The 27,215-nt window shown below is 39.8% G+C and overlaps 1 protein-coding gene across 2 annotated transcripts in view; it reads right to left on the reverse strand.

The window, feature by feature from the left end:
* STAB2 (stabilin 2) overlaps positions 1 to 27,215 on the reverse strand; it is a 142,823-nt gene that overhangs the window by 87,181 nt on the left and 28,427 nt on the right. For both annotated transcript variants that reach the window (XM_070756273.1, XM_070756272.1), the window contains exons 14-27: positions 24,569 to 24,631; positions 24,352 to 24,471; positions 22,257 to 22,310; positions 21,015 to 21,095; positions 20,656 to 20,808; positions 19,112 to 19,171; positions 18,794 to 18,877; positions 15,089 to 15,175; positions 14,766 to 14,877; positions 12,649 to 12,829; positions 10,762 to 10,855; positions 8,980 to 9,138; positions 5,995 to 6,090; positions 1,574 to 1,669 (exon numbers count right to left, since the gene is read on the reverse strand). In XM_070756273.1, the coding sequence (XP_070612374.1) occupies positions 1,574 to 1,669; positions 5,995 to 6,090; positions 8,980 to 9,138; positions 10,762 to 10,855; positions 12,649 to 12,829; positions 14,766 to 14,877; positions 15,089 to 15,175; positions 18,794 to 18,877; positions 19,112 to 19,171; positions 20,656 to 20,808; positions 21,015 to 21,095; positions 22,257 to 22,310; positions 24,352 to 24,471; positions 24,569 to 24,631 (1,440 nt within the window). The remainder of the gene's footprint in view (positions 1 to 1,573; positions 1,670 to 5,994; positions 6,091 to 8,979; positions 9,139 to 10,761; positions 10,856 to 12,648; positions 12,830 to 14,765; positions 14,878 to 15,088; positions 15,176 to 18,793; positions 18,878 to 19,111; positions 19,172 to 20,655; positions 20,809 to 21,014; positions 21,096 to 22,256; positions 22,311 to 24,351; positions 24,472 to 24,568; positions 24,632 to 27,215) is intronic.

Genomic DNA, 27,215 nt, shown 5'->3' on the forward strand with positions numbered 1-27,215 from the left:
GGAAGAGTATCTGATCGCAGTTCTTCAGGAATCGTGTGTTGCTGTTTTTTGGACTTTGTTGATTTTTTCACGCCTTTGAAACCAAAGCAGAGCAACGTGTGTGTGTGTCTCACTTCCTTGGAAGAAGAAAGGGTGTGAAGTTTCTTCACAGCTGCTAGCTAAGTACTTAATGACTGTTTAAGGGAAATTGTACAGAATACCCGGTTGTTTTGGGATGAGTGCTCTTTGCAATACAAAAAGAGTGCTTAGTTTATTTTGAATTTTGTGATAAAGAACATTGTTTTGAATTTTCAAATGTGTGTGTGTCTGCAATTTGTACCCTTGAATTTTTGGGAGGCTCCTACCAGGGAGCCTGACAGAACAGGTAAGAAAATACATCTATGGTGATGCACCAAATATATGCTAGAGTTATGTGCAATAGTGTTGAATACCTAATCTGATCCTATTTATTCAAATAAGAATAACAAATGGGTGGGAACATATAGTTGGGAAAGAAGTAGAAAATGATCAGGTTAAAATATGGTAGGATTTCCAAATACAAACTGATAAAGTCTTGCTGCATAATACACCAGCATGTTTATTGTTTGAAAAGAAGAGTGAATAATTGTGGTAGTGTAGTGCCTAGGCAGGGGGTTGGACCAGAAGACCTCCAAGATTAAGATTAAGATTTATTAGATTTGTATGCCGCCCCTCTCCGAAGACTCGGGGCGGCTCACAACAACAACAATACAATACATAGAATATGTATTGGTGAATCCAAAGCCCCTTCCAGCTCTGTTGTTATTATTATAAGGAAAAAATAGAGAATCTACAGAGATTGAAAAGTTGCCTCACAAAATGCTACTAGCTACACAGTTGTAAGGTTTTAGTTAAGTGATTCAAAATGGAGCTATGGTTCCCAATCGACACATATTGAGAAACATACTCCCAAAGATAATACAGTGGTACCTCTACTTACGAACTTAATTCGTTATATGACCAGATTCTTAAGTAGAAAAGTTTGTAAGAATAAACAATTTTCCCCATAGCAATCAGTGTAAAAGCAAATAATGCATGCGATTGGGGAAACCACAGGGAGGGTGGAAGCCCTGTTTCCTCCCAGGCAATTCCTAGAGAGGCCCCATGGAGGCTTCTCCCCGCTTTTTCTGGCCCTATTTCCTCCCAGGAGATTCCTAGAGAGGACCCACGGAGGCTTCTCCCTGCCTTTTCCGGTTACATTTTCGGAGGCTTGGGTTTGTAAGTAGAAAATGGTTCTTGAGAAGAGGCAAAAAATTATTGAGCACCCGGTTCTTATCTAGAAAACTTCATAAGTAGAGGCATTCTTAAGTAAAGGTACCACTGTACATATATACCTGTCATGATGAAACCTTGTCTCTCATACACATTCCATGATTAGTCCCAATGATGAAAGATACACCCACCCATTCCTGCATCATGTTACAGAGAAAAAAAATCTTCTATGGCAATAGTTGATAAAAAGATTAGGGGAAAACCCCCCACATTTGTCTGATTAGATAAATGTAAACACAGTCAGAGAAATGATTATAGGATCACTTAAGGACTTTTTACTCACATCCATAATGTTGCCATAGCACATACTGCCATCTCCTTCGTATCCCCTTGAGCACACACATTTCCAGATTCCAGAATTTGTGAGCTGACAAACTGCCTGTGGGGAATAAATGAAACATTTATTTTAGTAAGTTTATAATAAGCTAAACATTTGTGTCTGTGAATTTTTTGAATGACGTGGTTGGCAACATACAAGATAACCCATGTGTAGCAGACTGCTAAGGCTTCTATTGGTGGCTATGATTCTGTTGAAAGACTTAAGTGTGTTTCAGAAGAGAAGGATTTAGGAGTAGTGATTTCTGACAGTCTCAAAATGGGTGAACAGGTGGCAGGGAAAACAAGTAGAATGCTTAGCTGCACAGCTAGAGGTATAACAAGCAGGAAGAGGGAGATTGTGTTCCCGCTGTATAGAGCGCTGGTGAGACCACATTTGGAATACCGTGTTCAGTTCTGGAGACCTCACCTACAAAAATGTTTAAACTTGAACGGGTCCAAAGATGGGCTACAAAAATGGTGGAAGGTCTTAAGCATAAAACGTATCAGGAAAGACTTCATGAACTCAATCTGTATAGTCTGGAGGACAGAAGGGAAAAGGGGGACGTGATCGAAACATTTAAATACGTTAAAGAGTTAAATAAGGTTCAGGAGGGAAGTGTTTTTAATAGGAAAATGAACACAAGAACAAGGGATACAATCTGAAGTTAGTTGGGGGAAAGATCGGAAGCAATGTGAGAAAATATAATTTTACTGAAAGAGTATTAGATGCTTGGAACAAACTTCCAGCAGACGGGGTTGGCAAATCCACAGTAACTGAATTTAAACATGCCTGGGATAAACATAAACTCCAGATTCCTTAGAGGTCAGTAAGGGGCAAGCATAAGTGCACTAGTGTGCCTTCCGTCCCCTGTCCAATTCTCTCTCCTATATTTTATATATCTTTTCTCCCATCCATATATCCTTCCTCTACTCTTCATTGATGTATTCTATTCTCATATCTCTTCTTCTATCCCTTCCCTGATGTTTACTACTACACTCTTTATTCTCTTTAACTTTCAATTTGTATTGAACAAAATAAATAAATAAAATAAGAATAAAATAAAAATATATCTATTCTAAGATAAAATACAGGAAATAGCATAAGTGCAGACTAGATGGACCATGAGGTCTTTTTCTGTTGTCAATCTTCTATGTTTCTATGCTTATTTATGTGCTTGTGACTAAATCTTAATGCAATTTACTACAAGACTTTGAGGATCAAAGACAAATATATTTTTTAAATTAAAATAGATGAATTTACTGTTTTCATTGCAAGAATTACTTGGTAGTATAATTTATTTATTAGATTTTTCAGTATGATAGACTTACTGTGTCCTGTGAAAGCCACCATTTTGTTTTGTATAAATAGCTTCTACAAGAAAGGCCTCTTTTTTTGGCCTATCTGGCATTCATTTTGTGTGAATACAACCACTCCTCTGGTACAAGATTCCCAGAGGAAAGACAAATACAGAGGCATCTAGGGCGACATTGATGAAGTGATGGGATTGAGCCAGTTTGCACCTTTCTGAGAGAAACGGTTGTTAATGTTATATGCAATTCTGAGAACTGGTTGTTGGAATAAATCTTATTTTGTTTTTTTCCACTTTACAGGGCTAATCCTATAAAGGAAGGTTGAGAGGAAACATTCTGGTGTTGTTGCTAGCCTACTTTTTATTGCTCTGCTTACAAAAACTGCCTTTCTTTCTTTAACCCTTATTACATTGAAACAGCTAAGGTGAAGTGCTCATCAACATGAGTGACATCGAATTGGCCACACCCAGAGGGGGGGTCACATGACCAGTGAGCCATGCCTACCCAGCTGGTCATTAGGGCAGAGAATAGGTTGTTAAATTATTTGAATTCCTCCACTGCTTTGATGCCACAGCTAGAGTTGATTGTGCACAGTTAAGAAATGTGCAACTGGTAGAAAGGTGAAGAGATATTTGGATCTATCATATTCTTCGGTCACATTTGAAAAGCAAATTGTTTTCTGAATTTGAGAGAAACTGCTTGGCTTGCCAAGATACACAAATTGGAGACCACCTCTCCTGAGCTGAGCTCCAACCCTCGGAGCATTGCACTAAGCTCATCTGCAAGTTGAACCATCTGCAAGTTGAACCATAAGACACTGAAATATGAATATGCAGGTGTTAAATCCTGCTTAACTACCCTGGCTGCTACCTGTTTAGTTGAACTTAAATAGCCTTGTGCACGGGAGACTTGGATAGTTTTTATTGGTCCTCCCAATGATATGCTCTTATGGGTACTGTCAGGTACGCAGAAGCAGTAGAAAAAAATTGAATTGTTTTTCTTTTTTTCCCTTCTGGGCTCTGGGCATGTTTTTCCTATCACAGTAAATGAGGTTGAATGTGTATAATTTTAGAAGAGCTGTGCCTGCTTTTCGACGAGGTCCCAATCGTCATCTTCAGGCTGGTGTTTCTGTCCTTGTTCTAAGGTGAACGCTGCGAGACCTGAACTGCCTTCCTTTTATAAATACTGGTGGCTGGGTGTGGTTTGATGGCTCAGCAATTGCCTGCTGTGCAGAAACTTCCTGGTGAGTCAGTGGGGTAACATCTGGGGTCGTTGATGTAGCTGAGATATGCTGATTAGTTAATGGTTGTAGATTAGGCGTAATATCCTGAGTAGTTGGAACTTGCAGGCTACTTGATTGTTTTGCAATGTGTGTTCTGAGTCTGGTTTCTATGGCTGGGATACGTTTGAGGGCTGGTTTCCAGATGTCTGGTAAGCGGGAGGTATCATCCCGCTTGTTCATATTTTGGGGATGTTTTTCTATCTCGATGGCTTCCATGATTATTCTTTTGCTGTAGTGTTCTGTTTTGGAAATTAATTTGGTACTGTCAAAATCAATTTCATGTCCTGTAGTTTTGAAGTGTTGGAAAAGGGAGGAGGTTTTTTTCTTTTTTCTTTAATGCATTCATACCTCAGCTACATCAACGACCCCAGATGTTACCCCACTGACTCACCAGGAAGTTTCTACACAGCAGGCAATTGCTGAGCCATCAAACCACACCCAGCCACCAGTATTTATAGAAGGAAGGCAGCTCAGGTCTCACAGTGTTTGCCTTAGAACAAGGACAGAAACACCAGCCTGAAGATGACGAGTGGGACCTCGTCGAAACGTCGCCAGAAATTTCCAAATCCTACACGGGAAGAAACCCGAATATACCAAGACCGTCATACCTGTACCCGTGAAAATCTACGAATATATATATAGGCACACAAATATACGAATATATATATATATACGAATATATATACAGGCACACAAATATATATATATATATATATATATATATATATATATATATATATATATATACACGAATATATACAGGCACACAAATATATATATTTGTGTATATATATATATATATATATATATATATATATATTTGTGTGCCTGTGTGTAATACGTATGTACACATATGGCACATATACATGGAATTAAATAGAATATTATAGATGTTCAGTAATGGTAAATAGATAGGGAAATTGTATCTTTTTGTGGCAAGGAGGCACCCTAACCCTAACCCAAACCCTTGATGTGAGTGATGTCAAATTGGCCACCTTAAAGCCAGTCACAGGACCTTTAAACCACCCCTGGTGACATGATCATCAAGCCACTCCCACCTGGTCACATGGCCAGCAAACCACACCCACAAAACAAGCCATGCCTACAGTGTGGTAGTTAAAAAATTTGCAGCCCTTCACTGGTCCTCCCTCGCAGCTTTCCTATAAATAAGGAAGTGTCTCAGTCCTAGTTCTGATGTTTACTGTTTGAGCCGACTCTTTGAATAAACGGCTATTTTAATGCAAAGCCGCCTCCTGTCTTTTTTTCTTTCAAGCTAGCGGTCTTACAGCTTTAACAGTAGGGATGATAGGAGGAACAGAACCTATCTAAAGAATTCCAATCAGAAGATTGTTCAGTGGGAATCTGGAGGTGATAGCCTTTTGGGATGAAGGTTAATTCTGCATCTTCATAAAGTAGGCCAAGTGATTGAGTAAATGACTCATGATATTGTGAGTCATTTACTCAATCACTTGGCCTACTTTATGAAGATGCAGAATTAACCTTAATCCCAAAAGGTTATCACCTCCGGATTCCCACTGAACAATCATATGATATCAATATGATTAGAAATCAGAACTATTTCCATGGCATTACTAGCATTCTAATTTTTTTAAAATGTAAGTGCTAGAACATATAATGTGAGTTGTAAAGATTTAGCATCCCATTTGAGGATCCCAAAAGACTACTTGTTCCCCAATCACAAGTTAAAGTTTATTTCAATATTGTTCAATTCAACAATAAAGTTAAAGAGAATTTGAGACCTTTTATAAACCAACTCAAATGAATAAACTCACCAACGGGTGGCATTTCCAGTTTTGCTCCAAACAGTAGTTTATTGGTTCACATTCATATCCATTGCCCCGGAATCCTTCCTTACATTCACAATCATTCTGTGTTATACAGAAAATAAGGAATAAATTAGTGTGCTAGAAATATTTCTATTTACTTATTTTTATTTATTTATTTAGTCAAGCGTGTATAGGATTACAAACAAAGTATAAACAAAGTATAAACATGATTCACTCACTCCTATAAATTATTGACTCAGTAAAAGTTTTGAAGAAACAAAGTTTTGGATGAAGTATTGCAACCGTCAATTCCAATTGACAATGCTGCAAATTGACTCAGAAAATCCTGAGTCAACAATGCATATATTGTATCAAGGCTAAAACATAGAATTAAGTTATATAGACAACTTGAACTTTCCATACAAGGAGCAAAAACCAAAGATCGTGGATACACAAGTTCAACTATCTTATACTTTGCACAGCAGGTTCTATTTATTTGATATTCCACTCATGATGTATCTTACTGTTAAGGCTACATCAAAGTGAATATATTTCAATATTTTTGAAAAGTATCCAAACATTTCAGATGATAAAATATGCAGTATCTAAAATTTGAAGAGGAGCCAGTTTCTTGGATCCTGTCAATCAATTTCATTTCTATATTGTCCTTATTGTTTCTTGATGTATTTCTAAAGCCCAATTCAGTGTATAGGATCCTGAATGTCTATCATATCCACTATAAGATTGTCTGATTAATTAATAACACTACACCAAACCTTCTCTTTGCTCAGCACTCATAAAAATTCCAGTTGATGGATATATGTGAGACAAAATCATATTGGTAAAATCACAGTGTATCATCCCATTGGGTATGTCTAGTTTAATGAAAAGAAAGAGTAAGGGTGACATGATAGTAGCGTTCCAGTATCTCAGGTGCTGCCAGCAAGGACTCCAGCTATTCTCCAAAGCATCAGAGGGCAGGACAAGAAGCAATGGATGAAAAGTAATCAAAGAAAGAAGCAACCTAGAACTGACAAGCTCTACATGGCAGTGGACCAGAGTACCTTCGGAACCGCCTGCTACCGCACGAATCCCAGCGACCGATAAGGTCCCACAGAGTTGGCCTTCTCCGGGCCCCGTCGACTAAACAATGTCGTTTGGCGGGCCCCAGGGGAAGGGCCTTCTCTGTGGCGGCTCCGGCCCTCTGGAATCAACTCCTCCCAGAGATTAGAACTGCCCCCACCCTTCTTGGCTTCTGTAAATTGCTCAAAACCCATCTATACCATCAGGCATGGGGGAGTTGAGACATCTTTTCCCCCAGGCTTTTAAAATATTTTTTATATTTATGTTTGGTATGTATGTGCTGTTTGCTTTTTAATATGATAGGGTTTTATATGCTTCTTTTAATATTAGATTTGTTTCGCTATAATATTGTTTTATTACTGTTGTGAGCCGCCCCGAGTCTTCGGAGAGGGGCGGCATACAAATCTAATAAATTGAATTGAATTGAATTACCGTAATCAGTGGAATAAATTGCCTACAGAAGTTGTGAATTCTCCAATACTGGGTGTTTTACAGAAGAAATTGAACAAACATTTGTCTGGAATGATGTAGGGTTTCCTGCCTGAGCAGAGGGTTGGACTAGAAGATCTCTATGGTCCCAACTTTTCTCTTCTCTTCTCTTCTCCACTCCACTCCACCCCACCCCATCCCATTCTCTCTGTCTGACATTTTTTCTGCATCATGTCTTTATGTCAAGAAATAGTCATTTCATTTAGATGAGTCTATGGTTTTGGCTTGATGGTATTCATTCTTTTTCTCTTTATGCACACATAAATACCTGGATATGTGTGCACACATACAGAGTTGGTATTCACCTCTACTGCTTATCAGATGCCTGCTAGGTTGATATAAGACTGATAGCAAATATATTAATTATTTTTAATCAGTGCTTCAGCAGTTCTAAAATGACTATGATTCCTTCAATGGGTATCCTTCTTATCCATGGGTTGCATGCCAGTGAACCATATACTATTATTGCAAATACAATAAACCCAACATTATAGGACTTCTTCAAAGTTGTGCCCTCCAGATATATCAAGTCACCATTGACTAAACCAATGAAAAAAATTGATGTTCTATTTCCAATATATTGGAAGGAAGCTCCATGAATGTTGTGGTTAGCTCTGGCCCAGCTCCTGCCCCAAGGACTGTGGATGTGGGGGAGACATCCACATGCTGCAGGCCTGTTTTGCCCCCCGGTGGAATCTGCTGATGAAGGCTCCTCTGACCAAGAAGACATGAGTGAAGGGAGGAGGAGAGTGTGGCAGACAGCTCAGAAGGAGATCAATTATCTAGCTCCTCCTTGGATTCAGAACAAGAGTTAATGATACAGCCACGCATGCGGAGAGCGATGCATAGGCAACAACAACTGAGAGATTGTTATCAAAGAAAATGAGTCCACCTGTGGTTGGGTGGGGCTGTGGTAATTAGTGAGGCTGCTATAAATAGCAGCCTGTGGGTTTGGCCATTGTGGAGGATTATCTGATCCTTGTGTTTCGTGACTGCTTTACTGACTTTGACCTTTTGTGTGCTGATTTTTCCCCGCTTTGAAACTAAACCAGTGCAAAGTGTGTTTCACTTTGTGAAAGCAGAAGGACTGTGAATTGCCTCACAGCTGCAAGCTAAGTATCACAGAACTGATAAGGGACTTGTACAAATTACCAATTTGTTTGGAGACAAGTGCTCTTTGCTATACCAAAAGAGTGCTCTGTTTATTTGCATTTTCGGTATAAAGAACATTGTTTTGAATTTTCAAACGTGTGTGTCTGAAATTGTATCTGTGCATTTGTGGGAGGATTCTACCAGAGAGCTCGACAGAACAATGAAGAAGAGTGCTCTCCATTATTGAGATCTGTAAGTTCACATCTTGTCTATTATTACTGTATAAAATCTATATTACGTGAAATGTTAAGCAAGAAGAAAACTTACTTGGCCTGGTCCCACGTATTGGCAAGTAGCGTTAGTGTGACACCCTCCAAAAGTTGACAACAGGCAGTTGTTTATTTCGGAACAATCTCTTCCATCTCCTGTCCATCCTGGCTGGCATACACACTCATGAGTTCCAGGACCAGTCTTGATACATTCTGCCTACAAGTATATTTCTGATAGTAAATGCTACTCTTGATACATAATAATTAAGTGTGAGGAAAGGAAAGTATGCTCTCTCAATAGAAATAGCATGGAACAATGAGCCAGGGTGGCGCAGCAGCTACAGTGCTGTACTGCAGGCCACTGAAGCTGACTTGTAGATCTGAAGGTCAGCGGTTCAAATCTCATCACTGGCTCAAGGTTGACTCAACCTTCCATCCTTCCGAGGTGGGTAAAATGAGGACCCGGATTGTGGGGGCAATAGCCTAGCTCTGTTAAAAAAGTGCTATTGCTAACATGTTGTAAGCCGCCCTGAGTCTAAGGAGAAGGACGGCATAAAAATCGAATAAACAAACAAATAAACAAACAAACAAACAAACAAATAAATAAATAAATGAAGTCTCATAATGCTAAGAAAGATGATCGGATTTTACTCATGTTGCATTGGTTTCTTGTTCAGCTTTGCTTATCCCTATTCTACGAGGGTCGCCCAGAAAGCAGTGCACCACATTTTCCCCCCAGCCTACAGTAAGGGTACGAATGCGAAACTTTAAATATACATTAATTGAATTGTCAGGAGTGTGTGTGTAAATTTTGCGTTTCTTCAGACAGATAGCGTAGCTGCAGCAGTGTTTCGAAATGGCGTCTGTAAGTGACGTACGTTACAAGCAGCGTGTCGTCATTGAATTTCTCACTGCGGAGAAAGAAACTGTTGGGAACATTCACAAATGTTTGTGTACAATTTATGGAGAATCTGCAGTTGACAGAAGTATGGTTAGTTTCAGAAGACATTTTGAGGATAACGAAGAGGTGATTTGCACAATGCAGAAATGGCTTGGTGACCAGAACAAGGAGTGGTACCGCAACAGGACCTACATGCCTTTATGTCTCGCTGGAGGAAGGCCATAGAACGGAACGGAGATTACATGAAAAAAATAGGGAGTGTAGAAGAAACACCGTTCTTTCTTGTGTGTAAGTTTCATTGTGTTCAGTAAATAATTGTTGAAGAAAAAAATGTGGTGCATTACTTTCTGGGCGACCCTCATAGAATTACTATTTTATGCGCAATCTTCATTTTTGAAAAATAACTGCTCTCAGGACTGAAACCCCCCCCCCCACTACATTGGTTAATTTGAATAACTAATAACTATGAACTAATAATAATAATAACTAAAACCAAGAAAGATAACTTATTTACCAAAATAAACTGTTCTTATTTACAAAAACAAACTAAAAAATAACTATGGTTAGGCAATTAATAAATACATTGTTCAATTGACTAATTACGGTAAAGTAGATGCTATGAAATTATAAAAAGCAAAAGCAAAAAACTCAAAACAGGTGAACTGAACCTGAAAAATGACCTGTATACTGGGCTTCCTGGCCATTATTGAACTTGCTTCCTTTGCCCATCATTCATTCAAATAAAATAATGAAACCAATTTGAGATATATAAATGTTTTATTGACCCTTGGTGATGACTATTTTAAATGCAAATATGTCTCCATTTGGAAAACAATATCATTTTGGAAGATGCAATTGAGAATTTAAATGGGATAAAATAAGATTATGTCTATATTTATGGTTTACTCAATTAATAAACAGTAAGGAATTTATACTTACATTGGCATTGCAGCTATGTGGATTTATATGAGCACAAGGATCAACTTCACTGCACATTATTCCATCTCCTTCAAAGCCAGGTTTACAAATACAGCTAAAATTGTACAGAAAACAATGTAGAATGAATAGGAGTGGAAAGGGTTAAACAGTTAAAGATATTCAAGAGCATTCAACAGAAGCTTCTACAGAGAAATAAAATAAGCAATGAGGCAGGAAGCTTGACATGTAGTTGAGCATTCGAGAATGTTGGGAGGCTTCATTTTGCCAAAGACCAGCCATATTGCACTTCACTGCTGTTATGCTCTTACAATTTGCTACTTGCATTTTATGCAGGTACAGTGATACTTCTATTTACGAACTTAATTCATTCCGTAACCAGGTTCTTAAGTAGAAAAGTTTGTAAGAAGAAGCAATTTTTCCCATAGGAATCAATGTAAAAGCAAATAATGTGTGCGATTGGGGAAACCCCAGGGAGGGTGGAGGCCCTGTTTCCTTCCGGGAAATTCCTAGAGAGGCCCCAGAGAGGCTTCTCCCCACCTTTTCCGGCCCTGTTTCCTCCCAGAAGATTCCTAGAGAGGCCCCATAGAGGCTTCTCCTTGCCTTTTCCGGCTACAGTTTTGGAGGCTCGGGTTTGTAAGTGGAAAATGGTTCTTGAGAAGAGGCAAAAAAATCTTGAACATCCGGTTCTTATCTAGAAAAGTTCGTAAGTAGAGGCATTCTTAGGTCCTTATTAGATAAAAAAGAAATGCTTAGGAAACTATCAAACAGGAAGAACCAGAACCATAAAGTGAATTCCAGTTAAGACAGTGGTGGGTTGCTCCCGGTTTACCCCAGTTCTAAGAACTGGTAGCACCAGCGGCTGGAGGCTCCCCCCACCCATTCAAGAACTTCTGCGGTCACACACAAGTATGAACTTGTATTAAAAGGCTTTAGGACTCAGTTAGGAGTTAGGATGATTTATTACACATGCCTATACACAAGAATTGAATTAACTAATGGTCAGCACTAAATTGGAGCATGTGCCTCCCATACATCTGGCACGAAGTTGTCTCCCATACACTGCGCCAGAGAGAGAAACCCAGGCGGGTGAGAGGGGGGAAACCTCCCGCTCCTTTGACTGAAAGGCTGCTGCTGCTGCTACCTGCTTCCTCTTCTTTCCCATGCTGACGGACTCCCCTGTTCTCTCGCTCACTTGCTTTGTAGCCAGTACCTTTCCTTCACTATGGTGACTCCTCAGTTTGGCTGAAGCCAAGTTGATCCGGCCAGGGTGAAGCGCCACCTTTCGTCTATCCATGCCCAGATGCTCCAGGAGGCAACCTCACACCGGATGTATGGGAGGCAGCATGAGGGATTCACCACACAGAAGTGGTTTATTCCCTCTCCAAGCACCCAGAGAAAGGGAAACGCTCTGTTCACTCTGGGCTGCCCAGAGCGAAGGGAGCGTTTCTTTTCTCTGGGCACTGGCAGAGGTTTATTCCCTGTCCAAGCGCCCAGAGAAAGAAAAATGCTTCATTCACTCTGGACTGCCAAAGCCTCCTTAAGCACCACCAAATGTCTCCTCTGGCAGACCAGAAAAGCCTGAGATGGCTGGGATTAAAGGGGGAATGGCAAAAAACTGGCTGGGCCTTCGTGCCGCTTTCAAATTTCCTGGGAAATTTTTCCGGGCTCGGGTTCTTAAATAGAAAATGGTTCTTAAGTAGAGGCAATAAAATCTTGAACACCCGGTTCTTATCTAGAAAAGTTCTTAAGTAGAGGCATTCTTAGGTAGAGGTACCACTGTATATGTAAGAATGTTCATAAAGCAAATAACTGAGAAGATAAGTGTTACTGCTAGATAAACTACTTGAGTGGCACACACAGAGAACGAGATGTACATTATGAGCCTACCTCATGGTACCATTGCTCAAGATGCAATCCGCATGCACATGACAGAGCTGAAATAAGGGCCCACATGGCATCACCTGGGCATCACAGAGATCTCCAGCATAGCCACTTTTACATGTGCCAGGAAGGCAGCTCCCATCACCGTCAATCTGGTTGTCACATTTTCCATGAATACATGTACATTCTGCAGAAGAATTTAGGGATGGGGAAGAATATCAGTGAATTAAATGAAAGCAACCTATAATTTGAAATCATGCTTTTAAAAAAGTATTAAGTAAATCTCTGTTTATGTTTCTTAGAGAAGATCACAGTAATTTGACATTAAGAAGAAAGTTTAAATTCTAATACCTATCTCCGCAGGGAATGTGCTCATTTTTAAATCTAATGCGTCCGCACATCTTCTTGCAAGATTTGGTTCCTGCATATGTGCAGAAGCCAAATCTCATTCCGACAGGTGCTTGTCGCCAGTCAACCAGAGCTGCATGCGCATCAGCACTGCTAGTGGAAGTAAGTTGGAACCCCTGCCTGCCCATAGGGTGTGCTCTTGCGCCAGATCTATGGATTGCGCCATGGCATGTCAGAAACCGGGCTATGCGAATAAGCGACGTCCCATCTGTGGGATGCAGGCAGGATGCGAAACCAAGCCCCCTCTGACCTGCGGGAAAACCTCTTTCCACGGAACCAGTCCCTGGTGTCCAAAAGTTTGGGGGGGAGGCTGTCATAAGTGACGTTCCCCAGGGAAGCCTACTAGGTCCTACTCTCTTCATTCTCTACATCAATGACCTCTGCGACCATATCAAAAGCAACTGTGTTCTTTTTGCCGACGATGTGAAACTTTTCAACACCACTGACAACACACTCACTCTCCAAAAAGACCTGGACTTTGTCTCAGACTGGTCTAACACCTGGCAACTTCAAATATCAACCAACAAATGCTCTACCCTCCACATCGGCAAAAATAATCCAAACCGCACATACAAACTGAATAAACAATCTCTCACTGCCAACCCACACTCAGTAAAAGACCTTGGAATACTAATATCGAATGACCTAAGTGCTAAAGCCCACTGCAACAATATCGCCAAAAAAGCTTCTAGAGTTGTTAACCTGATCCTACACAGCTTCTGCTCAGGCAATCTCACACTACTCACAAGAGCCTACACAACTTTTGCCAGACCCATCCTAGACTACTGCTCATCTGTCTGGAACCCATACCACATCTCAGACATCAACACCCTTGAAAATGTCCAAAGATATTTTACCAGAAGAGCCCTTCACTCCTCCACTCGAAACAGAATATCCTATGAAAATAGACTAACAATCCTGGGCCTAGAAAACCTAGAACTACGGCGCCTAAAACACGATTTGAGTATTGCCCACAAGATCATATGCTGCAACGTCCTACCGGTCAATGACTACTTCAGCTTCAACCGCAACAACACAAGAGCACGCAACAGATTCAAACGAAATACGAACCGCTCCAAACTTGACTGTAAAAAATATGATTTCAACAATCGAGTTATCGAAGCGTGGAACTTATTACCGGACTCAATTGTGTCAACCCCTAACCCCCAACATTTCTCCCTTAGACTCTCCACGATTGACCTCTCCAGGTTCCTAAGAGGCCAGTAAGGGGCGTACATAACTGCACTGGTGTGCCTTTCGTCCCCTGTCCAATTGTCTTTCCTTTCTCTCACTTATCATATATATTCTCTTTCTTTCATATATCCTCTCCTCTAAGTTCACTTTACCCTTATATATATTACTACATGTCTATTTTTCTTCCTTTGTATTTGTGTATTGGACAAATGAATAAATAAAATAAATAAAAATAAATAAATATTATACGAAAATAGTGACAAATTAACAGGTATTTAAGAATGCATTTCCCTGCTCAATTTGTAGCCACAACAGCATATGTATGGCATTCTGAAGGATATCTTCCAAGCATAGACTTTGGGAGCTGAAAAAGGATGCAGTGGGGAAATTTCTGCAAAAGTCCCAATGCCTGGGCAGAACCCCGATTCCATTGGTTTTGGATCTGATGCTACATGCTGAGTTTGCCTTTGTATTGCCCCCGAATAGCTGCTTCTGTTATCTTATGAAAGATGAATGCTTACCTTTGTCACATTGCGGTCCATATTTATTGGGATCTGTACAAAATTGGCACTGCGAGCGTTCAAACCCACTCTTGCAAATACAAGTGCCATTTCCTTTCATCCCATCCATACACTGCATTGTGGGGAGGGGAAAAAAAGCAAGTTTTGACTGTTAAGTGATGTTAGAACTCATTGATCTGCAGGAGATAAGAGCTAATAGTTCCTGCTATATTGGTCAGAAAGGGGGAATCACTGAAAGGAACTGGTTAAGAAATGGAACCTATTTTCTACCATACAACCGGTGACGTAGATCCTGACAATGCCATTTGCATGCCTTTATTTACCTGGCCGTTTCCAGAACACGGGTTCAAAAAGCCACCAGGACACGGATGGCATTCAGAGCCAAAGAATCCTTTGCAACACTCAGGCTCCTGTGAAACAAGCGTGGGAAGAATTGTAACCATTTTAGAAACCTTAATTCAAAAGCAGATTTAAATGCCTTTCGTAAATTGCTCAAGACCCACCTATATCGCCAGGCATGGGGGAATTGAGACAATTGAGGTCCCACAGAGTGGATCTTCTCCAGGTCCCGTCAACTAAAGAATGTAGCTTGGCGGGACCCAGGGGAAGAGCCTTCTCGGTGGCGGCCCCGTCCCTCTGGAATCAACTCCCCCCAAAGATTAGAATTGCCCCCACCCTCCTTGCCTTTTGTAAGCTGCTTAAAACCCACCTTTGCTGTCAGGCATGGGGGAATTGAGACCCTCTTACCCCTAGGCCTTTACAATTCTATGCATGGTATGTATGTATGTCTGTTTGGCTTTTTTATATTAATGGGTTTTTAATTGTTTCTAACATCAGACTACTATTGTACACTGCTTTATTGTTGCTGTTAGCCGCTCCGAGTCTCCAGAGAGGGGCGGCATACAAATCCAATAAATAAATAAATAAATAAATAAATAATAAATAAATCTGCCCCGGGTTTATATATTTTATATACGGTGTGCTTGTGTTGTATGATTTTTAAATGACGGGTTTTTAGATACTTTCTTTTAATATTAGATTTGTTATATTGTATACTGTTGTTGTTACTGTTGTGAGCCGCCCCGGGTCTGCGGAGAGGGGCGGCATACAAATCTAATAAATAATAATAATAATAAAATCTCTGCTGGTTCTGACCCCCTGATTTCTGATCATCTGTCATCCAGAAATGACAGACAATAGAAAACTATTGCAAAATATTGCTGAATCTCATATCCGCTAAATAATTGGCATCAGAGTTTAAAATGATGGAATTAGGTGAAAACAGCAAAACAGGGAAACTCCTTTACATAAACTTCCTGAATTAGCCAAACCAGACCCACACATTAAAAACTGAGCTGTGCAAACTCAGTAGAGGTTAATTAAAATTTAATTAATTAATTAATATTTCCCCTAATTTTCACCTCCCGCTTAAAATGGTATGGGAATATAATTTCTCCATCAGAAAAGAGAAGCAACCAGGGGTGGATTCTAACTTACTTTGCTGCCAATTCGCTTCCCCCCATGCCACATGGGTGCGTGTTTACACTTTGCTCAAATGCGCATGTGCAGTACTGAAAAATCCCCAAAAACATTAAAAAAAAAATCCCTAAAACAAGATGGCAACTACATACACAGTGCCAGAAACCCGGCTTCTGCACATGCTCAAAAGAAAGATTTTTTTTTAAAAAAAATTAAAAAAATTTAAAAAGCCAAAAAGAAGATAGAGATCACATGCACATTGCAGAAACTCGGCTTATGCACATGCATAGAAACATAGAAACATAAAAGACTGACGGCAGAAAAAGACCTCATGGTCCATCTAGTCTGCCCTTATACTATTTTCTGTATTTTATCTTAGGATGGATATATCTTTATCCCAGGCATGTTTAAATTCAGTTACTGTGGATTTATCTACCACGTCTGCTGGAAGTTTGTTCCAAGGATCTACTTCTCTTTCAGTAAAATAATATTTTCTCATGTTGCTTTTGATCTTTCCCCACCTAACTTCAGATTGTGTCCCCTTGTTCTTGTGTTCACTTTCCTATTAAAAACACTTCCCTCCTGGACCTTATTTAACCCTTTAACATATTTAAATGTTTCGATCATGTCCCCCCTTTTCCTTCTGTCCTCCAGACTATACAGATTGAGTTCATTAAGTCTTTCCTGTTACGTTTTATGCTTAAGACCTTCCACCACTCTTTTAGCCCGTCTTTGGACCTGTTCAATTTTGTCAATATCTTTTTGTAGGTGAGGACTCCAGAACTGAACACAGTATTCCAAATGTGGTCTCACCAGCACTCTATATAGCAGGATCATAATCTCCCTCTTCCTGCTTGTTATACCTCTAGCTATGCAGCCAAGCTTTCCCTACCAGCTGACTGTGCTGTTCACCCATTTTGAGACTGTCAGAAATCACTACCCCTAAATCCTTTTCTTCTGAAGTTTTTGCTAACACAGAACTGCCAATACAATACTCAGATTGAGGATTCCTTTTCCCCAAGTGCATTATTTTACATTTGGAAACATTAAACTGCAGTTTTCATTGCTTTGACCATTTATCTAGTAAAGCTAAATCATTTACCATATTACAGACGCCTCCAGGAATATCAACCCTTTTGCACATTTTAGAGTCATCGGCAAATAGGCAAACCTTCCCTACCAAACCTTCCCCTATGTCACTCACAAACATATTAAAAAGAATAGGACCCAGAACAGACTTTTGTGGCACACCGCTTGCAACCTGTCTCTGCTCAGAATAGAAGAAAAATAAATCAAAATAAAATAAAATAAAGAAATTTTTTAAAAAGATGGCAGCGCACAGGGTCTGGCAGTAACCAAACCAGTTCTGTGACATCATTGTGACATCACCAGCAGGTTGAGACCACTCCGGATGTCCAAACCGGAAGGAACCCACCTCTGGAGGCTCCTGTAAATAGTTCTAAATTTTTTCTCCCAAAGGACATTTCTGTAAATTGAATCAACTGAGCCATGTTTAAAATTTAGAAAGGCCACAAAGAGTGAGAACGTCTTTTTAGGAGTGTACTATGGTGTAAGATGGTTGAGCATCAAAATGTGATCTATTGTTGATGTCCATTCTCTGGACCTTGCCTGTTTATCTTTGATTATATCCTAGCTAAGTAGGCTTGGGTTTGTGATTAAAACATCTAGCATATAATTTGCTAATGATACTCAAAAAGATTGATAGGCTTGTAATTGCATGGACCATTCTTACTACTCTTTTTATAAATTGGCACTATTATTGCCAGCCCCAAGTTATTTAGAATATAATCAGTCTGATCAATAATATGTATAGTAATAGACATGTATATTGCACAAGCCAAAAAGAGGGCTGTGAAAATATTTACTGACCCCTCGCATCCTGGACATAAACTGTTTCAACTCCTACCCTCAAAATGTCGCTAGAGAGCACTGCACACCAAGACAACTAGACACAAGAACAGTTTTTCACCCGAATGCCATCACTCTGGTAAACAAATAATTCCCTCAACACTGTCAAATTGTTTACTAAGTCTGTACTACTATTACTACTAGTTTTTTCCTCATCATTAATATCATCCATTTCCTCCCACTTATCACTGTAACTTGTTGCTTGTATCCTTAATATTTTTATTAATATTGATTGTTTCTTCATTGTTTATTTGACCCCTGTGACAATCATTAAGTGTCATGATTCTTGACAAATGTATATTTTCTTTTATGTACGCTGAGAGCATATGCACCAAAGACAAATTCCTTGTGTGTTCAATCACACTTAGCCAATAAAGAATTCTATTCTATTCTATTCTATTCTATTCTATTCTATTAACAGAGAGGCTGCCATCACTTGTGATTCTTTTCAATTATTTCAGGCAAAATACAATCAATGCCTAGAACCTGGTTCACCTTAAGAGATTCGATCAATCGGATTATATGTTTTACAAAAAGACTGTGAGAAACTGAATCTTAAACAGAGTCAATGAGAAAATGAAGGTTTAAATTCTTTCACACTTTTGATTTTCATCTCTTACCTTTTTTGTCACATTACAGTACTGAGCACACCCATATTTCATTATGAATAAATCATAGTAGATGCATTTTCTATTGAACGAAGCCTGGAATATTGAAAGAGCAAACATAGAAATATTTTAAACCATGAAGGATAATCTGTGTTACACTATAAGGCAAGTTGTGGAGTCTTGCTAGTTTCACTCTAGAATAAATTATTTTAATAAAACATTGATTAGATATATTATTTCTCCTAAAATTGGTATAACCAATTTTTGGAATGCATGAAAAAGGCAATATCTTATTCATTATCTAATTGTATAGCTGATGCTTTTACTTACAACGGGTGATGAATTATCTGGACAATGGTATCTAGGGCGTTTACATTTTCCACAGGTTCCCTGAAATGAGACAATTCCCTTTAGGAAAGGTGGACTGACAGGTGTGATGAAAGATATCCATTAAGTAAGCCAAGATGGTGGCCATAACAATGTGATGACTGGAGATTCAATGACGCTTTCATGGCTACCATCTTGATTTTTTAAAATCATATTCTGCTAAGCAAGTCCTAAACAAGTGCAATAAGAAGACAAAAGTTTACCAATAGAAGAGAATAAATGTATTTTAGGATTGAATTATGGAGTCCTAGGTCCTTTGAGCTTCATTATTTGCTTAAATAAATTACCCAACTAGCAAACAACCAACTTCAAAGAACTCCTACTCTACACAATATTCTGTTCTGTTCTATTCTGTTCCAATACAGAACAGAACAGAATAGAACAGAATAGAATAGAAGGCTCCAATACTGGAAGTTTTAAAGAAGAAATTGGAGAACCATTTGTTTGAAATGGTATACAGTTTCTTGCCTGAGCACAGGATTGTACTCGACAACTTCCAAGGTCCCTTCTCACTTTGCTATTCTATTTCTACTCCTACTCCTACTCCTACTCCCATTCCTACTCCTATTCCTATATTGATTGATTTATTGGAATTTCCCCCCCGTCCCTCTCCGATTAAATTAAACTAAAACTAAACAATCAATCTACAATCCCCAATTATCTTAAAATCAGTCATACCCATTCAAACAGCAGCCATACCAATTTTCGTCGGCCAGGGGGCTGAGATCTAATCGCCCTAAGCCTGGTGGCATAAATGAGTTTTAAGACTCTTGCAAAAGGTGAGAAGGGCGGGGGGGCAGTGTGAATCTCCGGGAGGAGCTGATTCCAGAGGGCCGGGGCCCCCACAGAGAAGGCTCTGCCCCTAGGCCTCTCCAGGCGACATTGTCTAGTTGACGGGACCTGGAGAAGGCCAACGCTGTGGGACCTAACCAGTTGCTGGGATTCATACCACTCCTGTTCCTGTTCCTGTTCCTGTTCCTGTTCTATTCATCTTTCTATGTATGATGTTACTGATATTCTGCTTATAGCCACTGATTTATGTTTCAATGATTCTGTGTGTGTTTATACATACACATACACAATATTTTTGCAATATTTTTTTTCTCTCTCTGCAATTTTAAAATTTATAAAATATATTTAATATTGTAAATTTCATGGATATGCATGATGTGATGAACAGTTCAGAAACATTTCAAATAAGTGTACCATGTTTCCCTCGAAATAAGACCATGTCTTATATTTTTTTAAACACTGAAATAAGTGCTTAGCCTTATTGTCATCCATTCAAAAGCCCGACTAGGTTTGTTATCAGGGGATGCCTTATTTGGGGGTAAACAGGATAGAAGCAGAGTAAGTATTATTTAATTAGGAGAAGGAAAGCAAACAAGGAAAGAAATATTGTTTGGAAACTCTTTTGAACTTTATTTATTTATTTATTTAGATTTGTATGCCGCCCCTCTCCGCAGACTCGGACAGAAGAACCTTACCAATTCAAGTTCATATTTGTCTTTATCACATCTGTGTGGCAAAATTGGAATTATTGAAGGAGGTATAAGTACACCAGAAAGAGTGTAAATCCTGCCATTTTTTGCAGCAATGTCAACTTCTTCTATTTTCTTTCCATTGACCAAGATTTGGCCCTGCGTAAATTATCACCATAAATTGAGATTATTATCTTTTGAAATTACTGGATTTCGTTTCAAAATGTTTCTGTTATTTTGTGCCATTCTCTATTATTCTTAATGCTTACTCTTCACAGACAAAGCATTTGCAGTCGAAAATATTTTACAGAATTAAAACATCAGAACAAAATTGTTATGTCAGAATGGAATTTGCATGAATTTACATTTTCAGTGAAGTTGAAATAGATGAACTGTTGAGCCAGAGTCCTGGTATGTCCTATAGAGATTAGGCTGGCAACCTCCAGCTGTAAAAAAACAAATGGAATTTAATTTATTTACTGCATGAAAGAATGACAGGAGTTACTGTTTTGTCATGGATATCTTTAGCCATAGAAATCCTGGCAGCTAAACGATGCAACTATTTTTCCCCAACATGTAGACTCCCTCTTTTGTGATAGTTAGATATTAAAATTCCTAATTGTGGAAGCATCACAGATTTTAACATTATTCATTTATTATCAAGCAATCAGTTATCACTGATATACAGATGACTTATCTATATATTGGAAAGAGGAGAAAGGAGGGTTGATGAAAATGCTCCACCTCTATTCCATCAATGGAAGCCTATTTACGGAAATCAAAGATCAGTTGAGATGCTACACATGCGGGACTTTTTAAAATGGCAAATCGTATTTATATATCTGAGAGGAAAAAGATGCATATATATTCATTGGTCTCTCTGTATTGATTTCCTATAATGTTCTTGTGGATTTAAATAGTAAGGATGTTGTAGATATTAGCAAGGCCCCTAGGCAGAGAATGAGGGGATGTTCAAAGGGGAAGTTATTGTAAGTGAGGTGCATAGTGTCACCAAACCATCAAGTGCAGTTAGTAGAAATAAAAAGAGGACACATTTTCTTGTGGGTGACTCGACTGTTAGAGGTGTTGATTTGGGACAGAGTAAGGATGTGGTGAAGGTGATGAGGTGTCTCCCAGGGGCCACTGCCAGCAGGGACTGGAGACGGATTACAAACATTGTCTGTATAGTCTGGAGGACAGAGGGAAAAGGGGGGACATGATCGAAACATTTAAATATGTTAAAGGGTTAAATAAGGTCCAGGAGGGAAGTGTTTTTAATAGGAAAGTGAACACAAGAACAAGGGGACACAATCTGAAGTTAGTTGGGGGAAAGATCAAAAGCAACATGAGAAAATATTATTTTACTGAAAGAGTAGTAGATCCTTGGAATAAACTTCCAGCAGACGTGGTAGATAAATCCACAGTAACTGAATTTAAACATGCCTGGGATAAACATATATCCATCCTAAGATAAAATACAGAAAATAGTATAAGACTAGATGGACCATGAGGTCTTTTTCTGCCGTCAGACTTCTATGTGTCTCTGTTTCTATGTTTCTGCAGTAACTACAAATGAATTGAGTAGAGAAGATGTTTTCAACATTTACCTGTATTTGAGAAACGATGTGGTGCTGAATCAGTTCATGAAGCTTGTGTGAACCCTGCACAAATAATAGAAAAATGCTTTTTTAAAATCTACATTTAAATAAATAAATTTAAATAAATAAATAAGTGCTATTTAAAATCAAAATGTAGACTTGCACAGAGAAATATCATTTAAGTGGGCTGTCAACAGCAGTGGGCTATGAGCCAGAATGCGCAGCTCGTAAGTTCTTGCAGGACCAGCGTGATTTTGCTGCTGCACCTATGGAGGGAGCAAAATTGTACACAGAGCCACAGGTAAAACCTTGGTGAAACACAGGCACGATTTTGCTACCTCCACAGGCGCAGCAGCAAAATTGCCCTAGCCCCACAAGAACTTACGAGCTGCGGCGGCGAGCACAATTTAGCGCTCCAGCTCGTAGCCCATCGCTGACTGTCAAGAAACACGCACTGTAATAGATTGATCTGCTACAACCTCCTTCCTATCAACGACTACTTCAGCTTTAGCCACAACACATGAGCACACAACAGATACAAACTTAAAGTAAACCACTCTAAACTCGACTGCAGGAAATATGACTTTAGTAACCGAGTAGTTGATGCATAGAACTCACTACCAGACTCTGTAGTATCATCACCTAACCCCCAAAATGTACCCTTAGACTATCCACTGTTGACCTCTCCCTAAGAAGTCAGTAAGGGGTGTGCATAAGTGCATCAGAGTGCCTTATGTCCCCTGTCCTAATGTTTCTCTTTAACTAGCATCATGTATATAAATATTACTCTATCTTTGTACACCACCAACACGTACTTGACAAAACAAATATAAATGAATGAATGAATGAATGAGATGGCAGTTTCCTATATCTCCTGCCTTCTCTTCTCCTTCTAATTTTATTATTTGTGTGTCACTGCTTTTTCTGCTGGAATAGATCAGGTTCTAGTTTAAGATCATAACATATTATCAAGCAGGATATTATAGGTCAAACATACAACATCTCTTCATACACCATACACGACTGCATTCAAAGGGTAAGATTATGCAGCCTTTGGACTTAGAACAACCCATTTATTAATAAAGTTCATCACGCTATTACAAAAAATATTCACCGATAGTAAAAAAAAAACCACGCATAGACCAAAGATGCCATATAAATGATCCGTTGTACTACTGGATTATTGAATGGTAATGTTGGTATGTCTCGGTGCAGCTAGGCTATGAGAACTTCGAAATACACTGAGTAGAGTTTAAGGAAGAATGTGGATGTGTGATACAGCCAGTAACGACACAGATTTAGTATGCTAAATAAGTATTATTTACATATATACATATCTAGAAGCACAAAGCAAAAAATAATCAACAAACCGCACATAGCAGCACAAAGCAGAAAAATACTCCCCCCCCCCCAAGGCAAAAAGGCAAAAAGGTGAATGAGTTATCCAGTGTCATTGTCAGGAGAGAGTGCTGGCGCCCTCTTATGGCGAACCAGCCAAAGTCCTTAAAGAGATATTACAACTGTAACAAATGCAAACTACAATAGGTAGTTTAACATACATGGCAATCCCAAAATCGGTATGAACCACGTACTAACAGGTAACTCCAAAATTTTATATATTAAACGTATAAATTGGATGAGCACATAAATCCCATTGAAAGGGGATCTGTGGTTAAGGCACCAAGGTAGAAGCTAGTAGACAATGGATTCCAATCCCAGTTTACCAGTGGTAGGTTGCTACCAGTTCAGGCAGGTTCTGCAAACTGGTAGCGACAGTGGCAGGAGGTTCTGCCCACCCATCCAGACATCATCAAAAATGCTCTGTGCATGTGCAAAAGTTGTGTATGTGCAAAGCGCACCAGTGCGCCTGCACACTCCCATTCCTGAACTGGTAGCATCTACTACTGCAATAGAGCCACTCAAAGCCAATTGAATGACCTTGTGTCACTCATTCTCTCTCAGTCCTAGGAAAGAGGCCATGGCAAACCATCTCTGAAATCTGATCCCCCCGCCAAAATGCAGGAATAAGTTCAGACAATCATAAGAAGTTAACAATGATTTTAAAGCTTCCACTACAACATAGATGAAAAATTTAAAGACATACCTCATTTGTTGACAAGTAGTCTAGAATGTCCTCTTTCAACATTTCCAAAGCATCATTGGTTGGAATGAAAACTGTGTAAGAGCCCGAAGGTTTATCCAACATCCATCCAAAGTATGTGTCCTGTTTTAAAAGAAGTGGGCGAGGGGAATTGCACAATAGTTTTAACACACGTTTTAAAAGAGTTAACTATTTTGTTTTCATTAATTCTGAACCTTACCTCTACCATGGATCTAAATCTGGAGTATTTTGGTTTGCCTTTGAGGATTTCCATTACAGATTTCTAAGAAAACAAAACCAGATTATTCATTAGGTGAAAAGCATTCTGATCTTTTTGTCTCCTTCTTAGTTTTACATTATCTCTTTTGAAAAGTGTGTAAACTTCGAGGAAAAAAGCTAAAAAGGAAACAAACAAACAAAGACCAGAATACATCTTCCCTAGCAGCCAATGCCCAGATAAGCAGGGATTAACTCCAGACAAACAGTGAAACAGAAACCCATATCCTAATCAAGGAACTATCAAGGAGAAAAACCACGCTCCCAAAACTGACAAATGCACGATTGGCGGCTAAACCGCCGATCGAAATTGCCCTGGAGCAAGGGGGACGCTGCGAGCGGCTCTTTCGAGCCCCGAACTTCCGGGTTCCGAAAACCCGGAAGTCGGCTTTGGCAGCACGCCAGGCCGGCGCGCTGCCTCCTGGGAGCAGGGGAGGTTTTGGATTGCCCTAATTAAGGGCGATCCAAGCAGGACCTCCTCCTTGCTGTTGGGGCTGGAAGCAAACACCCGCCCGCCCTCTGCTATTAACAGTGTGTCCTACGGAGGTCGCCTCAGGGCCGAATAGGAATTTTTTGCCGCCTCCCCTTTAGAGGCGGCTGTTTTTTCGCCTATTCCACACTGACAGTACGGATCAGATTGGTTAGGGGGTGCAGCGCACTTAGATGTTTGTTTAGGCCTCCCTCTGGTCATTTGGGGTTGGCAGGTTAGGGGCGGAAATGGGCAATTAGAAGCAACTGCGCATGCTCCTTTTGGGCATCCTTTAAAGGGTGATGGACCGCCTCTTTCCAGGAACTAGAGGTTGGAACAACTTCGGGGATTGGAGAGAGGATGTCCATGGGAATCACCGGATCCAATTTCCCACGGGGATTGGAGGGTGAACTCCTCCCACACGATGAAGAGGCGTGGCTTGGATCCAGGTGAAGGTGGCTACCTTCATCTGGTTCAGCAAGGAGTTTTTGCCCAATGTTGCCAAGGAAGTTTCTGGTAGGAATTTCCGCCCCTTTAGTTTTTGCCTCTGCAGGTCCTTAGTTATGTTGAATTTAAATATTTAAATTTATGTATTTAAAGTTACGTTATTTAAATTTATGCTAATTTAATAAAATGACCCTTATTTAATCCACAATATGTCTCAGCGTCTTTACTCTGCTTCCGGGGCAAATTATATATAAACAAGGAGCAAACCCCATACTCATTAGCAGTGATGAAATTACATAGTTTGGTAAGGAAATGACTAAAAGCAAACAGCCAAGCAACCAAACAAGCTGAGGGAGAGAGAGAACGCCAAGCAGTGATGGGCTCCTATGAGTACGGTCAGGTACGCAGAACCAGTAGAAAAATGTTGGTCATGTATGCAGAACCGGTAGAAATTTTTATTTTTTATTTTTCCCTTCTGGGCTCTGGGTATGTTTTTCCTATCACAGTAAATGAGGCTGAATGTGGATAATTTTAGAAGAGCTGTGCATGCGTATGTGTTGATACAGTTTATATAGTAGATAATGTATATTTTTGTGTGCCTGTGTGCAATAGGTATGTGGCATATATACATAGAATTAAATAGTGTATTTTGGATATTCAGTAATAGTAAATAGGTAGGGAAACTGTATCTCTTTGAGGCATGGAGAGGCCAAGCACCCTAACCCAAACTCTTGACGTGAGTGACGTCAAGTTGGCCACCTTTAAGCCAGTCACATGACCTTTAAGTCACCCTCTCTGGTCACATGATTGTCAAGCCACTCCACCTGGTCACATGGTTAGAAAGCCACACCCACAAAATAAGCCACGCCCACAGTGTGGTAGTGAAAAAAATTGTAGCCCTTCACTGGAACTAAGGATTTTAAACAATAGCATTTAGATATATATACTGCTTCACAGTGCTTTACAGCCCTCTCTAAGCGGTTCACAGAGAGTAAACATATTGACCCCCACAATCTGGGTGATCATTTTAGGAATGACTTTGGAAGGATGGAAGGCTGAGTCAACCTTGAGCCTACTGAGATTCGATCTGCCAAACTGCTGGCAGCCAGTGATCAGCAGAAGTAGCGTGCAGTACTGCACTCTAACCACTGCACCACCAAATAGCCTTTATAAGCTATTTGATACTAGAATTCAGAAGTAAAGATAGACCATGGTGGCTTGGTAGGAGACCTATTTTGTGTGCAAAAGTTCTAGCATTCAGCTATTGCGTTCTCTTGGAAGGAATGAAAATATTCCTCACGAAATCATTTAGTACTAACAATAAAAGAATATCTCCGGGACCGCCTTCTGCCGCACGAATCCCAACGACCAATTAGGTCCCACAGAGTTGGCCTTCTCTGGGTCCCATCGACTAAACAATGTCGTTTGGCGGGTCCAAGGGGAAGAGCCTTCTCTGTGGCGGCCCCGACTCTCTGGAACCAGCTCCCCCCGGAGATTAGAACTGCCCCCACCCTCTTTGACTTCCGTAAACTCCTTAAAAACCCACCTTTGCCGCCAGGCATGGGGGAATTGAGATATCTCTCCCGGGCCTATACAATTTATGTATGGTATGTTTGTATTTATGTCTGATTAATAATGGGGGTTTTAAAATGTTTTTAAATTATTAGATTTGTTA

The sequence above is a fragment of the Erythrolamprus reginae genome, chromosome 6 (genome assembly GCF_031021105.1).
Source record: "Erythrolamprus reginae isolate rEryReg1 chromosome 6, rEryReg1.hap1, whole genome shotgun sequence".
Classification (NCBI taxonomy): domain Eukaryota; kingdom Metazoa; phylum Chordata; class Lepidosauria; order Squamata; family Dipsadidae; genus Erythrolamprus; species Erythrolamprus reginae.